General features: G+C 33.3%; 1 protein-coding gene across 2 annotated transcripts in view; it reads left to right on the top strand.

Annotated features, from left to right (window-relative positions):
- GOPC (golgi associated PDZ and coiled-coil motif containing) overlaps positions 1-15,839 on the top strand; it is a 33,882-nt gene extending 18,043 nt beyond the window's left edge. For both annotated transcript variants that reach the window (XM_039871144.1, XM_039871148.1), the window contains 6 exons: positions 661-836; positions 1,840-2,005; positions 4,788-4,883; positions 6,126-6,290; positions 8,473-8,653; positions 11,503-15,839. In XM_039871144.1, the coding sequence (XP_039727078.1) occupies positions 661-836; positions 1,840-2,005; positions 4,788-4,883; positions 6,126-6,290; positions 8,473-8,653; positions 11,503-11,633 (915 nt within the window). In that variant the 3' untranslated portion in view covers positions 11,634-15,839. The remainder of the gene's footprint in view (positions 1-660; positions 837-1,839; positions 2,006-4,787; positions 4,884-6,125; positions 6,291-8,472; positions 8,654-11,502) is intronic.
- Positions 15,840-17,717: the final 1,878 nt, after the last annotated feature.

Here is a 17,717-nt window from a genome sequence, read left to right as displayed (position 1 = left end):
GAGAGAGAGAGAGAGAGAGAGAGAATTAGAATTAGAATTAGAATTAGAATTAGAATTTAACTGCCTTCAGGCAGGATTTCGTACCTTCCATTTTCCACTCCTCTCTGTCTTGTTTGCTCTGCTTGGATCCTGAAGGCATGTACAATTGTAACCCTTGAGCCATAGGAATAGACATCCTGTGTTTTATACTTTTAAGGTAGATTGAACAATATTTCTCACGTGCAAGCTTATGATAAAAATTTTATAGTGAAGATCTCTATGTAACTAAATGATTTTGACTTGCTTTATGGAATTGTTGCATTAAAATTAAATAAATATTTTGGCACAACCAGCAAAGTGATTGTTTTTAGTCTAGTTTCTTGAGTCATTTTTAGGAAATAGCAAATTGAAGCCACTTCTATTATGTAATAACATGAGCTTAGAAAAGTCGGCTTCTCTTAGTATCCTTACTAGAAGTGGGTCCAAAACCTCTTGGTACTAATTAAAAAGAACTGGATCCAAGTCTTTGCATTCTATCTTATAGAAATGAAGTAATTTTATCCTATGCTTTTATTGGTAGTATCATAGACTGTGTGCTTTTGTGTATTTTATGGAACATAGTCCATTGCACAAGAGTCTTAAAAGTATTTTCTTCATTTATATGTTTTTTAATTCTAATAGGAGAGAGAGCTTGAAGCAAACAAAAAAGAAAAAATGAAAGAGGCTCAACTTGAAGCTGAAGTGAAATTGCTGAGAAAAGAGAATGAAGCCCTTCGTAGACATATAGCTGTTCTCCAGGCTGAGGTTTATGGGGCAAGACTGGCTGCCAAGTACTTGGATAAGGAACTGGCAGGAAGGTGTGTGAAAAATAGGTACCCTTATACTGTTAGGTGACAAATTGGATATTTAATGAGGTCAACTTTAATCTCTTGTAGTAAATGAAACATTAATCTTTATTCTAAGAATTATTTTACGGTTGATTATAGCTGTTAATATTGCTAGCATTATATGTTGCAGATTTATTTAGCTATACTAAATAAGTATTTCTGGTTTATACACAGACACACATACACACACAGTAGTAACAACTATGAAATGCAAACAATTCTACAGCTGCACTCTTCAACCATTTCGCCTTGACACCATAACAAATGATGTTCACAGTTACAGTACAACTTCATAAGGAATTCTTTCTCTGATCACTGAAACTTGACCTTTTGTGCCCCTCAAAGCATGTTGGAATGACAGTGATTTTATCACAATATAGAGTTCTGCTTGCACAGTGAATTATTTACAAACTTTAGATGATTTATTATTAGTACTAAAATAATTTTCTGCTCATTGTCTTAATGTCACATTAGAGCTGATGTGGAGCAAATAAAAATAATTTATGTCATTTTCTAATAACATTTAGTACATTTAAAATAATCATTTTTTGGAAAAGAAACTCTTTAGATGAAATGTTTTTGTACAGTTACAGTTAGCCTCATCTAAAGACTAGTATTCAATAGTATCTGAGTTCGATGACCTACCTTGATTGTGCATGCAAGACATGAAGCACATGTTAAGTGACATTCTTCTTATAAATGGTTTCTTAAATGTATTTGAATTAAATTTATGACTAAAGAAGGTCGCATTTATGCCTTTTTTAAAATGGTTTTCCCTTGAAGATATTGTTTTTTTTCAGAGTTTCATATCTTTTTAAATCAGAGAGATAGACATTGGAAAGTTCCTGTGTATTGGTTTTATTACTAACTTAGGTTTATACAAAAACTTATTATGTTCAGTAATTCTTCTGAATTCTTTCTATAGTACGCATAATGAAGAACTAATCAAATTAACTCTTTTCCCAATATAAAGGGTCCAACAAATACAGTTACTAGGACGAGATATGAAGGGACCTGCTCATGATAAGCTTTGGAACCAGTTGGAAGCTGAAATACATTTGCATCGTCACAAAACTGTCATTAGAGCTTGTAGAGGACGTAATGACCTAAAACGACCAATGCAGGCACCACCGGGCCACGTATGTTTGCTTTGCCACTGTTTCTCACTCAACCTCTTCTTTTTTTTTTTTTTTTTTTTAATCGAAAGTCCTTCTACTAGTATTTAAAACCTTAAATTAAAAAGTGAAAGTGGATTAGATTTATTTAAAACAGATACATATTTAAAAGTGTCAACAACCCATAGCTCTCTACAGATTTACTAATGCCCTAGAAGTGATACTTCTGAAGACAGTGAACTATTGCTAATAAATGCATATTACTAGTACTTTGGCTTATATTTCAAAATTTTCCTGGATCATGATTAGACATATTTAAATTTGTTTTAAGCTTAGCAGAGAGTGTGTGGTCATACTGATAAATTGGCAGATGTTTTTGAGTGGTTCTTTAATGGAATTTTTGGTAACTAGATGCAAATGTAGTTTCTGAACTAACATTTACACCTGTTTGTTCTTGAATTAAGATGGAATTTGAGATCAGTGTTCAATTGTCTACTTCTTTAGCCTTCATGTACAGGAGCATTCCTTTTTATCTAGATAAATATTTATCAAATTTCATTATAACAGCTGTCTGATAATACAGACTGTAATATAATAGAAGCATGTTAAATCCTACCCAGTGGCTCACATATCTTAAAATCAGATAAAGCATGGCCTGAAATAGTAAAATTATTTTTTGCCTTTAATAATGCAAAGGTTATTGTAAGGAGTGACATGTACAGGGAGTTGGTGAGAGAGAAGTGGGGCTGGCTTTAAGCACTTACACGTACCGTTGTCTTTTCTGGGATATTGGCGGTGCCTGTTAACTTCTAAGCAGGGGCCATATAACAAAAGTTACTTTATGCTAAATAAAGGAGTTTGAACTTTAACCTGATAATCATGGGATTTTTAAATTTAATAAGGTTTAATATGTTTGACACTTGGTATAGTTAAGAGGATATGTTGGAAGGGGGTCACATTGAAGATGAGGGGATACCTTAGATACTATAATAATTTAAGGAGAAAGTGATGAGAATAAAGGAAGAGCATTTGAATGGAAGGACAGGTTTGATAGAATTAAAATCAAGAGGACTTGTTGACTCACTGCTTTTGGTTAAGTAGGTAAGTGAGAAGACTAGGTTTTGGTTTGGGCAACTGAGTGAGTTGATGCCATTCATTTATAAAGCATATAAAAGAAAAGGAAGGTTATGGGGAAAAGGAGGGTGATATCAGTTTTAGACGTGTAGTGTATGAAGTGCCAGTGGACAGCCAAGATGTATCTAGTTGGATATATGACTTGGGAATTCATGAGATAAGTCAGAGTTGAAGAAATATTAGATGACATCATGGATAGATCTTGAGATTATCATACTAAGTGAAATAAGTTAGACAAAGTTGAGAACCATATGATTGCACTTATGTGTGGGATATAAAATTGAAAGTAACAAATGAACTAGACAAATAGGTAATAGTTGAGTTGTTACCAGAGAGAAAAGGGCGGTGGGAGGGTGGTAGATAAGGGTAAAAGGGGTCAAATATATGGTGATGGAAAGAGATTTGACTTTGGGTGGTGAACACACAATACAATATTATACAGATGATGTATTATCGAATCGTACGCTTGAAAACTATAATTTTATTAACCAGTGTCACCTCGATAAATTTAGTTTTAAAAAAGAAATATTAGGCAAATCATCCATCTGTTTATAATCGAAACTATGGAATTGATTACGTCACCCAGGAAAAGTATGTAGAAGTTAAAAAGGAGGACAAGGATGAAAAGAAACTTTTATGGAGGAAATAGCTCCATCTCAGGTTCCTTCCTTTGGTGACCTATCAGATACAAGCTATCTGGGAAAGAAGTGTAATGGAAACGAAGGAAATGGAAGAGAGAGGGTTTCAAGGAGAAGGTAGTGAACAGTATTTACTTTCTGAAGGTTAGAGTAGTGACTAAAAGGTCTTCATTGGATGTAACCATACTGGTTACCAGATACTGTAGAGAATACAATTTTAGTGGAGCAAGTGGCAACAAAACCCTAATTACAGTGTTTGGAGTAATGAATGTGGGAGACAAGGAAGTAGATGCAGTGAGGATTAATTTTGTGTGAAGATTAAGGAAGGATGGAGGAGGATAGTAGCTAAAGAAGATAAGTAAAGATTGAAGGATTTTCATTTTGTTTTGAGTTTGTACATGATCAGTATTTTAAAGCTATAAGAGGCTTTAAAATAAAGAGGTTTGTTTATATGCTGAATAGAGAAGGAGCTTAGTAAACAGGAGAAGAGGAAAGGTACCAGAGGAAGAATTATTAATGGAGCAAGCTCCTTTATTTAAAAGGTAGACTCTGGAGCTCAAAGGAATGAAAAAGTAATGAAGGATCTGTTTGGTAATTGGTTTTGCAGTTGTACAAATCAGTTAAAATGGATGTAGATCTTAAAGATATTTTCCAGTGAAGGTAAACAATTACCCGCTTTCATTTCTCGAAGGCATTTGTTTATCAATTAATTCCTGGCAATTTTTTTGTAATGTCCTACAATTTAAAAAGAGATATATCAGTGTTAAGAGAATGTGACAGAAGAGTGAGAAAATCATCTATACATTTCACTATATTAACAGAACAGCTATTTTCACTTTTCCATTTTATCCATTAATTACTTTCCTAACACTATGCTGTGTATCCATTGCAGGAAATTAAGGAAGATTTCTTTGTTTAATAAAAACAAGTTTAAAAAATAATAATAAAAACTAGTTATATAGCATGAGTTTACTCTATTTGGCATATTATTTAAATAATACTAATTCTTCTTCTTCCCCCACCTCCCCAATAAGGATCAAGACTCTTTAAAGAAAAGCCAAGGTGTTGGTCCCATCAGAAAAGTTCTCCTCCTTAAGGAAGATCACGAAGGCCTTGGCATTTCAATTACAGTAAGAAGTAGTGCTTCCAGTCTTCTTTTCTATAGTTACCTAGTATAATCATGCTCCTTCATTGAACATCATTGACAAAGTATTCTGGATATATTTACTAAATAATTAAATTTGCCCCCATGGCCAATCTTTTTGTGTAAACTTTTTTTGTAAACTTATTTTTTGTATGTAAATCTTCCTAATAACTGTTAACTATACCTTTAATAAGCATAGTTTAACATTTTTCATAGTTCTGTACCATATTCTGTGATGCCTCTAGAATCCTTTGGGAATGGATATGACCGTTTTCTTCTATGTTAAATGGCTCCAGAATACATAGTTTTTTTCTCTAGCGTGTATGTTATCTTTATCTCACTTCTTTGCTGTCAGATTTGACTAACTTTTGGGTCCAAACATTCATCCTTTTTAAATTTGATGCTTTTATAAAGAGTTGTTTTGGGCACCATTCCTGTGAGCAATCTTTTATAAAATACATATATTTGGAGTCATTTTGCTGTTATTCAGTGCTTTGTTCCAGATGAATGAATAAGGTGGTTTTACACTAATTTTCATTTGGTAATGCTTAGGCACTGCATAAATTCATTTACTTTCTGGTATTGCTTAATGTAAGAATGTTTCTTACCATAAAAAGTTTATCTAATGAATATTTATTGAATTACCTACCTTTTCAAATGCACTGCCCTCAAAAATTTAGTAGGAGAAATAAGATACACACAAATAACTGTGTTACAGGATGGAGAGTGATTGATACTAAATACTGCATTTCATCATTTCTACATTGCATATTTTTTGCGCTTTAACATCTGAAATTGAGATTCATCTTATGATCTTAAAATTATTTTTGTGGTACATAAAAGAATGGAATGTCTTATACCATTTATAGTGATTTAGATTCGATAAAATCTAATAGTGCTGTAGACTACTAGTACATCAAATATTTTTATTTATATTTAAAAGAGTTTAGCCAGTTGTAGGTTTTTGTTTTGTTTTGTTTGGCTCTAGAATGCTTTTAGAAAAAGCACATGTATGTTATTAATCGTTTACTAAGAGGTAACCCTTTGATACTCACAATTTATCATTACTTAAGCAGCAAATAAGATTTCACTCAGCATTTATAGATAGTATAGGTGCTTTTGAAATATAGTTTGAAGAAAATATTTTATTGTTTGAATAGTCTGTGGTTATACAAAGAGTAAACTAAATTTACTGCCCTGTTTTGTTTTGTTTTGTTTTTTTCATCAGGGTGGGAAGGAACATGGTGTTCCAATCCTTATTTCTGAGATCCACCCAGGGCAACCTGCTGATAGATGTGGAGGCCTACACGTTGGAGATGCTATTTTGGCTGTTAATGGAGTTAACCTAAGGGATACAAAACATAAAGAAGCTGTAACCATTCTTTCCCAGCAGGTAGGTTCCCTTTATGCAATTTAAATTGGATCTATCAATTGATTCTTTCTGAATCTATTGAATATTTTATACTTCCCTAGGAGATTTCTCAAATAGTAAAGTGTTTATATATAGATAACAGTTTCTTTTAATTTGAGATTTTTATAGAAGACATTCAGCCTGATTTACTGAAATGGGAGATTTTCTTTTCTTTTTTTATTTTCTTTTAAAGTTGTATAACTTTAAGCAAGTTACTTACATCCTCTGTGCTGTAGTGTCCAGTGCTGTAGTGAGCTGTAAGGATTACGTATGTTAATACATATAAAGTGCTCGGAACAGGACCTAACTCTTAGAGAGCAAAACATCATTAATGACAAAAGCATTATACAAATATGAAGTATTATAGAAAAAACAGTGCTAGAAGTGGATTTATTTTATAGTCATAAATGTTAGAACTAAAAGAGTCCTTAGAAGTCATTTAGCCCAACCCTCTTATTTAAAATGAGTAGGCTAAGATTCTTAGAGAAATAAATGATTTTTTCAAAGTTGCAGAGCAAATTATAGAGTTGAGATCCATATCCAGAAGTCGTATTTATTATTTAGTGTACTTAAGATTTGTTTTGTTTTTCCTTCAAGAATAGGGTTGAGGAATTGGAGAGGCATTGGTACTACTTGAAATGTTTGTTGGATCATCAGTGTGATAAGCCAGTGTAGAATTGAATCTCAGACTTGAAAGTGAATTTATAGCTCATTTGGCTCAACTCTACATGATGCATAAATCTCTGCAATATCTCTAATTAAATAATTACATTAAAAGAATAACTTGATGATAAAGCAGTCCATTCCATTGTGGAACATTGCTGATTTTTAGAAAGCTCTTCATTATAGTAATCCTAAAATCTGTGTTTCTGTGACAGCCACCCACAAACCTACTTCTGTCACCTAGAACTTTACCAAAAACCACTGCATTATTATCTGTCTCCCCAAAATGCTTTTTTAAAAAGCATTGTCTGATAAGGGAGATCTAAGAATGCAGCCGTGCCTCTTTAAGCTAGTGTCTTCTCAACCCAACTTGGCTGTCATCCAGTAGTACGAGAATGGGTTGAATGGCAGCTGTGGTAAAGGAGATACAAATAGGCAGTCATAAAGAGTTTTAAGGAAACGATAAGCACATATTAAAATTATGAAGCATAACCTTAAACTGCTGAGAAGAAAGGAGCACCAAAGAGACTAACAGCGAGTAGCAGTAAAAAAACAAACAAACAAACAAACAAACAAAAAAAACATGCTTGCTTTTAAGCAAAGGCAGGCCATAATTTTCAGAGTTGCAGATACCAGACTCATCACGTGTAATGATTGTAGTCTTTTATTAAATGACAATTATAACTTATAAAATAATCAACTTTTTTATTTGAACATAAAGTTGTTATTAATAATTATACAAATATACATTTAATCTAGAAGAACAAAGAGTCAAATTTCTATTTTTCTGTTTTACTTGTTCATCATATTGGGAAAATTATCTGCTTTCTCCAGGACTCACTAAGGTTTTTCATTTATGTAAAAGAGACTACAATAGGGTTATCCTGAGGATTGAAGGATATAATTTTGCACAGTGAATACAGTGACTACTATTATTACTGAACAGAATACCTTGATTAACACTATGTCTGATATTCAGTGAAAATTAAGAAAAGGTTCAAGACCTCGTCAGTAAGAAACAAAATTTGTCATTTTAGAGAGATTTCTTAAATTAGTCAAGGAAAAGTTTGTGTGATGACATCAGGTACAACTTTAATATCTGACTATTTAGATAAATCTGCTGAATTGCTATATAAAGCACAAAATGACAAAATGACTCTTAAATTGAAAATCTTCAAAATTCTATAAATTGAATAGTTAAGCATCCTTTTTAATTTTAGGCCTATTAACGAAAATACTGTGAACAGTAGAAAGACCTACTGCAGTATTATAAGAAAATTACTTATAGAGGATTCATGAGGTTGGTCTGGACACACCAGCCTCGAAGTCCTCTTCACCCTCTTGAGATTCTAGAATTTTATTGTTTGTTGTCTTGAAAGGAGCTGCATCTGAGGTCTTAAGTGCTGCTCTTCACTTGTCTTCCACTACAAAGAATTTAGAAATCCGTTTTTCAATTACAGTTAGAATAACTTGACTTCCTAATTTTCTTTCCTCATTTCAGACAGGTGAGATTGAATTTGAAGTAGTTTATGTGGCTCCTGAAGTGGATTCTGATGATGAAAATGTAGAGTATGAAGATGAGAGTGGACATCGTTACCGTTTGTACCTTGACGAGTTAGAGGGAGGTAGTAACCCTGGAGCTAGCTGCAAAGACACAAGTGGGGAAATCAAAGTGTTACAAGGTAAAAGTCACTCTGAAAGTTCTTATTAATGTAGTTATTAATAAAATTTTGCAGTATGAATGCCTCAGATGTTTTTCAGTAACACTGTTTTAGTAATGGGGACAACGTCATTAACTGAATGAATAGCCTTTTCTTGCTTGTAGTTTTATTGTACACCAATAACTGTCGGAATTTTATCTGCATATTAGTTTTTCTAGATGTATGTTGGACTTTAAAACAGGTACGTTACCAGTCATTGAACTACAAGTGATCCTTTAAAAATAAATAAAATTCAAGTTTTCTAGACTCTGAACAAAGACCAACATGCCTTTTAGAGTAAAGCTACTTTAATGTTATCTTGCTATCTTAATGCAAATTCTTCTCATAATACAATGAGTTACAGGTGAAATGTGAGTAAGGGATTAGACTGTAGTTTTATGATTATTATAATCCGGATATGTGATTGTGAGGATTTTTGGTTTAATTTCATCTCTATAATTTACTCATATTGTATAGAAAAATTCTAACACTTTCTTTTACATAGAGCAGTAGTTATTAAATTGTCATCTATGGTTCTCTGAGGGGGTCCCTGAGACCTTTCAGAGGGTTCGTGATATTAGAATTTTTCATAAAAATACTAAGAAACCATTTGTCTTTTTTTTTTTTTTTTTGCTGTGTTGATATTTACACTGATGGTACGAAAACAATGGGGATAAAATTACTGGTGCTTTAGTATGAATCAAGGCAGTGGCACTACTGTGCTAGTAATCATTGTTTTCTTCCTTGCCATCCACTCAGAGTTAAAAAGAAAAAGAAGAAAATGCTAGTTTCACTTAAGAATATCCTTGATGATATAGTAAAAACTGTTCATTTTATTAAATCTTGACTATTGAGTACAACTGCCTTTTATATTCTGTGTGATGACATGGGAAGTGTGCAAAAAGCACTTAGTCTGTGTGCTGAACCAAGGTGCTGGTCTCAATGAAAAGTTACTTGAGTGATTAAGTTGCTAGCTGAATTAGCCATTTTTTTAATGGAAGACAATTTTTACTTGAAAGAATGACAAGTTATGTTTGCTCAGGCGATTTGGCAGCCATTTTTTTTAAATGAACAAAGTGAGTTCATTACTTCAAGAAAAACAACTGACAGTATTGCCAGTGATAAAATGTGAGTTTTCAAGTGAAAATTAGGATTTCATAAAACATGCATGCATCAACCACCACGATCTCAAGAGTTGTTCCACACTTAAAGAACTTTTCTGATAAGATTGGTGATGATTAATGAATGTGGTTTTTTGATATAGTAAAATGAAATGCATTAGCTTTTAGAATTGCTACATAACTCAGTGATCTAATATTTTTCAAATGACCAGTATGTGGTGTTACAAAATGCTGCATGGGAAAGCCATTCAAAGTACAAGGCAGACAAATGGATTTTAATGTTAACAATGCAAAAAGTTTATTGATATGATTTTAAATTGTGTTGTCAGATTTTGGTATAATATCAAGAAGAATATTAACAGTTACCTGAAAGGGCTATCAAGCTACTCTTCCTTTTTCCAACTACATGTTTGTGTGAGAGTGAACTTTTTTCATACTTGTAACAGACTGAGCAGAAGCAAATATGAGAATACAGCTATCTTTTGTAAAGCCAGACATTAAGGATATTTGCAAAACTGTGAAATAATGCTATTCTTCTAACTAAATTTAGTTTGAAAATATAGTTTCACTAAACAAATATGTTATTTATGTTAACATTTTTGAGGTTTTCGTCATTTTTAACAAAGCAATTTTTTTTTAGATTTCTCAGTTTTTATTACTAGTATGGTAAATATCGATAACCCACATAACATTAATAATCAGCATTACCAAAAGCTCTTCAGAGCCCTCAGTTCTTTTTAAAGATTACAAAGGTATCCTGAGACCAAAAAGTTGAGAACTTCTGGCATAGAGTTTTATAGTGAACTGATGAACTGGTGCCCTTCTGGTAAACTTGTATGAGTTATCTACGTAGAGACAGCAGTAACGATTATTCTTGTGCATCTTAAACAAACTGTGGCAATATGTTAAAACCTTATACTGTTAGGCTGCTCTCCCTGTAATTTCATTATCTTTCAGCCTTTCTACTATTTTCTCTCAGAATTAGAAGTCTCGTTCCTTTTTTTTTTTTCAACCGAGGCTAAAATACTTTGTCACCTATGTAAATTGCAGACCAATTAAAATGATACTCAACAAAAAATGGATGCTCTTAGGATATATTACTATTAATGGACTCAACTCATAAAAAATAAATCCATTGGGTTTTGTTTAGCATATGTCCATACTTCATAGCTCACTAAATAAATGATGTAGTCAACTCTGATTTATTTGAAAGCCTATTATCTATTTTGTAGATAAAGCAAAATCAGTTTTAAATTGTATCTGGACATTGTCTTACCAACAAACTAGAGTTTTAGCAATAAACTAGTATGTACCTTAGTGAAGTGAAGTTAAATAATCTTAAAGCAAAATGTAAAAGAAAAATAAAATTTATAATTTAATTTAATAGATATTTGTATAAGTAAAATTGACTGAATTTTACAATTGCATTTATTCTAAGTTTCATAGAAAATTTGGTGTGAAAAGTTTTACAATTTTTAGATATATCCAAGAAGTAATATTTTTAAAATCAAAATAATATTTGATATTTACTGTAAGAATGAAAAATTTCTTCTTCAGAAACTGCCAACTTGACTAATTTAGGGCCCCATTGTTTGCCTCATATTACTATTAATTACAGTGAGCATTCCTATGTTATTGTTCATTAAAATCACAAGACCCTTTTTTATTGTTTTTACTCTAGAAAATGACTGCTTCTTTTTTCTCTTTTAGGATTTAATAAGAAGGCAGTCACCGATGGACATGAAAATGGAGACCTAGGAACTTCAAGTGAAACTCCGCTAGAAGATGGTGCTTCTAAATTAGATGATCTACACAGTCTGTATCATAAAAAATCTTATTAAATTGACTGTATCCCCACTCAAGATTGTTAATCAGACTTTTCCGAATTTGGGGCACTAGGGAAGATGGGACAAAGACTATACAAGGTCAAGGGAGGCTGTTCGTTGCCTAAATGAAAGGCGGGTACCTCAGGGCTTCATGTGAACAATTCTAAATGCATAACTCCCTGTTTTCTGTGGTATACCATAATTGGCTATTGCATGTAAAGCAATTTTGATTTTCTTAAAAAATTGTAAAGCACCAAAGCATGTGTTTCCTAAAGGAATGTTATTGGGCTCTTAAGTACTAAATGAAGCACTACTGTTTTGGTTCCTTTTCCATTTAGTAGAAGGATAGCGCAAACTGATATTTTATAAGAAATAGCCTTTAAATACAAGGGAATAAATGAATTTATATTATATATTCCAAAATGTTAAGTGTGGTGTTTCAAAGGACAGAACTTGACTCAATGAATTACAGAAATGTAGATTTGACTTAATTTTTTTTAAACTGAAAGATGGTTGGTTTGTTTGTTTTTTTAAATATATTTTGCATCCCGATATCTAAATCAGTTCTTAATGATTACTTATTGTAATAAGTTTGCCTTTCAGTTTTATTCAGTGCAGTACAAAATAGTTTTGTTTAAGCAATCCTTTATCAATCAGTGCTGCACTAGAAATAGTTTCCGAAAAGTAATGTACATTGTACTTTTCTGGTTTTTAAAAGAAATGCAGATGGATGTGAAATATCTGTTCTCAATTATGTTGATCTGTGTGCGTGGTATTGGAACATTACATTATTAATGTTTAATCTCAAATGTTTTTTTCTAGGATCCACAAAAGACAGTTTTATACATTTTGAGTTGTTCATAAAACTTGTCTTGATGTAATTGTCCTGGCACTCAAAAGATACATTTTTCTGGCAGTAAAAGCTCAAATTTATTACTGTGTTAACAAAACACATTGCATTAAACAGTTTTCTCTGAAAGTAACTGATTTGCCAGTCATCTAAAAAGCTGCGGTACTGGTGGGAAAGATAAGGTGAAAACCTTTTGATACAGTAATTGTTCTGGTTGGCTTTTCATGTCAGTGTAAGTTTGGCTAAAGTGCTTTTCATATGTGAACTACAGATTTGCTAATTCTGTTATCCCAGTATTAAGCATGGAGTACTTGTTCTTATTTACTGTTCTGCAGGCCACTGTACCCCGCGAGAAAGTGAAAATACTGCTTTAAAAGGGGTGATAGTTTTTCCCAACATCACTGTTTTAAAGGATAGGCATTTAAGAGAATATTAAGTGGGGGAAAGCCTACAAGGCTTTCAGAGTATTATTTGAATTTGTTCTTCATTTGTAATATTCAGATGTAATGTGATATACAACACATTTTGTTGTCTTTCCTAGATGTACTATATATTTCTTCATAGGTAAATCTATAAAATGTATATACTTTATTTGATGGTTTTGCTATTTATAAATTTTATGTTTTAACTATTGCTCATTTATGGTTTGTTTTGGGTGGTTTTGTTCATCTGTTATGTCACCATGTTAATTTGTAATAGAAATGTACTTCATAGTATATATTGTTACTGATATTAAAATACCTTGTAGGATAATATTGCCTCTAAGCAAAAGTTAGTATTTAATTGCACAACTGAATAAGCAAGCTACATGTTATTGTTTGTTCCTGACATGCTAGGCTAGGCCTCTTAAAAGAAAAAAAATGTTTTTCCTTATTCATTCCCATGCATGACATGAGATCTGCAAACTAGATTTTAGCTAGTGTATTTATTTAGCCAAAAGATTTATATTGTAGCATATCTGAAAACTTTTTGGTTGTGACTTGAAACCACATTTTATATTTTTAAAACACAGTCCAGAATGGGATGACCATGACATTTTTTTCAGAGAATGTCTTTTATCTACTGTGACTGAATTCTTAGGAACTATTAGCTAAAACCTTTTGATTTTTAAGACCTATCTAATAAGTTTATAAAGAATTTTTTTAGACCCTTGAACTGGCATATCTATGAGAATGATATGTAATATAAACGATTGTATGAAATGGTTATGATATAACTTCTTTCAAGGACCTGATAAGAAGAATAAAAAAATTTCTGTGTAGTTTAAAATTTAAAATTGTTCACACAGGTCAGTTCCCTTTTCATTCCTGTTTAACCTTGGTGTACAAGCCTACATGAGAGCACTATTGCTCAGATGCTACTGTGAGCATCCTGTTAGATGTTTAAAAAGTACCCAGTTAAAAGTTTATTTCAGAATATATGATTTTGGGGGGATGAACTAAGAATTATAGACTTTTTCCAAAGGACTAAATGAGAAGCAGTTTTTATATTTCCACATTTATAGGAAACTCAACAGTCAAGTTTTTAGGACAAAACCAAACAGATAAGGAGAGAATTGTTGCATAGTTGTTACATTTAAAAAGGAAAACGTATACAAATGCACATACGCACAGTAGCTGAGAAAAAATTTTCAGTAAGGGGTAAGGGTTGTATGTGTGTGTGTATATATTTACATGTTAACCTCTAAATTCTTTTTTATAGTATCTGTTGTGAATATGATGGAAAAACAACATTTGGGTTATGAGACATGTTAAATTAGATTTAAGAGAGTTGAAAATTTTGTGTCTTGGTAATTATAACTGAACAGTTGCCAAAAGTTAGCACAGCTTGTCTTGGTGCTGGTTTTATTCCTCACCCCACCTCCACAGTGGACTAATGTTTTCATGTGTAAGCTACACATTATTTGATATCCTTATTATGTAATCCATTATCCCACCTATCCAGTCTTCCACTTAGGTAGGCCTCACATCTGTAGGATTTATGACAAATGTATTATATCTAGTTAAGTTGAGTTTAATATTTTTTTTATTAGCCTGTAAATAAAAATGGCATCTTCTACATGAAAATGATATTGATCTCATTTTTTTAAAAGTAAACTTTATCTTTCACGTCTTATATTTTTGTTTATTGTTTATTTCTAGTAGCTTCTGTTGTTTGTACCAAGTCATAAGCTGCATGCAAAGGGCGAACCTAGTTAATATGGTAGAACAATTTATTTTCTGGTAGGAATTAACTGTTTGATCTTAGGAACTGTTTAATCTGAGTTAGTTAAAAACATGTTGGTTGGAAGGAATTGCCAGAGCAACTATGGGGACCAGCTTTCTGTTGAAACTTAGCAGATGGCAAAAACTCTATAGTCTCCTTGGGTTAATTTTGTGTTATAAATATTGATGGCCAATGTTATCTATGAGGATAACATTAATAAAAATTAGAAAACCAATCCTGTTAGATAATATTAGATACTAAAGAAAATATTATTCTACTTTATCATCTAAGTGTATACAGTTTAGAAGTTCCCAAATTATGTGTAAAATAATTTTTAGAAACATCTGTAAACGTTGCTCTGTTTCTTTACCTCAGAAGTTTTACATATGGTCATTTATTGTCCACATAAGAACGTCGTGTAAAATGTGTAGGAATGCCTTTTTTTTTGCTAAAGGTATTTGAGGTCAATCTGGAAGATAAACTTACAAATGCTATTTACTCTATTAATATAAATCATATTTCAGAAAATTATTTGAGTTACAAACATTTTGTAACACATTTTTTGTCATTGACTAACCTTGATTTAGTACTAATACAGAATGCTGTCCATATCAGTTTAAACTCCCAATTCACAAAGCAATTTGGAAATGTCTTTTCTCCAGAATTCATCCATAGACTATTGTTCAGTTAATGTAATGTGAAAGATTATTCATATTTTCATTGTTAATCAGTGTTCTATTTTAGGTGGTTTTATAACACTTAACTAAAAAGTATTGCAACCTGTGTACTGTTAGTACTAAATATTTGTTTGATAGTGAATATTTTTCAAGTGTATTTTGAGAGCCATAATCATTGTGGTGGCAGCCACAAAAGTGTGACTCAGATCTCCAACAGGTGGGAGCATAACACAGTGAAGGCCCGCCTAGCTGCTGCACTCTGAAACCCATCCCTGTGTTCATGCAGAGGCTCCGCTTCTCACGCTGCCTTCAGCCAAGGACTGATCTTGAGAGGGATCTTATGACTCCTTGACTTCGGCTTGAGGACTCTGGAGGTCTTGTTAGACTCCCGTACAATTACATTATTCTCTAAGTTGCTTTCATCCAACCTTCCTCTTTCCCTATTTTTCCTTACCAGTGTTGCCTCTATTAAATCTATTACACAGCTTATCCCTTCTTGGTCTTGGTATCTGCTTCTTCGTCTTGCGTCTGCTTCTTGGAGGACCCAGACTAACAAAAGTAGACCAGGAGTGAGATGTGAGCAAACAGGTTAATCGGAGATTAGGAGCTGGCTCATCTCCCACCCAAAGGATGAAGAGGATGACATCCTGGTCGGTAAGTGTGGTATATGTACTCCTTGGCACAAGGTCATGGCTCAGTTATTAAATATTTCACAGATGGTGTGCAGAAAAAAGAGTTAGCATAGCAGACCTAAACCTGCTTTCCTTATAAAGACCTGCATGCAAGGTTCGCCTTTGGCTAATGTTTAACAATTGGGATTTCAGGCATGTTCTCCTCCATTTATTAACTGATAAGGGCAGTTTACTGTGCCTGCAATGTTTGTACAAGCAATAAAGTTTATGTTGAACACCTGGTTTCCCTCTGGGTATCTGAAATTTTGGTACATGCTAGACAGACCACACCTACATGGCTGAGCTCCATAAAACCCTGGCCACCTATGCCCGGGCTTGGGCAAGCTTCCCTGGTGGACAGTATATATGTTACACATCATTGTTGAAGGAATTATGGTTGTGCCATGTGACTATTGGGTCAAGACCCTTAGAACTTGTGCTTGGTTTCCTCTGGTTTGTTCATTGCCTTTTCCCTTGGCTGATTTTGTTTGATGTTCTTTCTCTGTAAGAAATCATAGTTGTGAGTACAGTTATATATGCTTGGTTCTGTGGGTCCTTCTAGCAGATCACTCAGTGTGAGGGTGGTCTTGGAGACCCCAGACACAGGTGGTAACTTGAGCAAATATCCCCATGGAGAGGAATTCTCTAGAAGTTCAGTGAGGCAGGTATTTGATAAATAGGGGGAGAACGATATCTACAAGAAGAGCAGAGTTGGCTGGTTGCTGCTAGGTTGTGGTTATCCACACAACAGAAGAATGTGGCCGAGGGTTGTTATCAAACTGTTAGTGCTGAAATATGAGAGCCAAGGTATCTCTGGGGAGCTTACAAGGAGGCCTAGGTTGAAAGCTGTGCTTCAAGCTAAACGTATAATTGTTGTAGTCACAGAGTTTCAGAGACTTAAATGTTCAGCCAAGTTCTGTTTTGTGAAAGTCAAGGCCCTGGTAGAGAAAACCTAGAACCTTGCAACATGCCATGAGGATGTTGACTTTGCAATCCCTACTCCTGATTTTGCGGTAGCCCTTTCTTCCCCAATAAGTCACTTCTTATGCTAGAAGATGCTGCAGAGGCTGCTACCTAACCCCTACGCCTCCCTGCTCAGACAATAACTGCTCCCACCCACTTTGTGGCTGTCAGGCCTGTAGCTAGGGTTAAATCCTCGCAGAGCCTGGCTGTGGATGTGCTGGGCCTGATAAGGGAAAAGACTAGAAGCCAGAAATGTAATAATTAGCATATACTGGCAGGAGCTAAGGGAGTGCTACTGGGATTGGATTTTGATAGTGCTTAATCAAGACTAAATTCTTCAGTTTAAAGAAAATTCAAATTGGAAAAAGTAATCCAGCAACAAGTTGTTTACAAGGAACACACCTAAAACCTAAGGACACAGAGTTTGAAAGTGAAAGAGTAAAGTAGATACACTGGGTATATATATATTTTCCAAAGGGCAGCTGAAATAGTTATATTCACATAAGAGAAAATAGACTTTAAGAAAAAGCAAGCAGGATCAGGGCTAGAGAACACTACTTAAATTCTTAAAGAATCAACTCACTACAAATTAAAATCTAATCTTGTATATACCAATTTAAAATAGCCTCAAAATACATAAAGCAAAAACTAATAGAACCACAAGAAAATGATAAATATCCATCATAATAAAGACCTCTGGCTTATATATAGGAAGATAGATGAATGGACTATA

This window comes from Pteropus medius, unplaced genomic scaffold, assembly GCF_902729225.1.
Source record: "Pteropus medius unplaced genomic scaffold, Ma_sr-lr_union100, whole genome shotgun sequence".
Taxonomy (NCBI): Eukaryota; Metazoa; Chordata; class Mammalia; order Chiroptera; family Pteropodidae; genus Pteropus; species Pteropus medius.
Note: the sequence above shows the minus strand (reverse complement) of the source record. Positions and strands in the feature narration are given on the sequence as shown.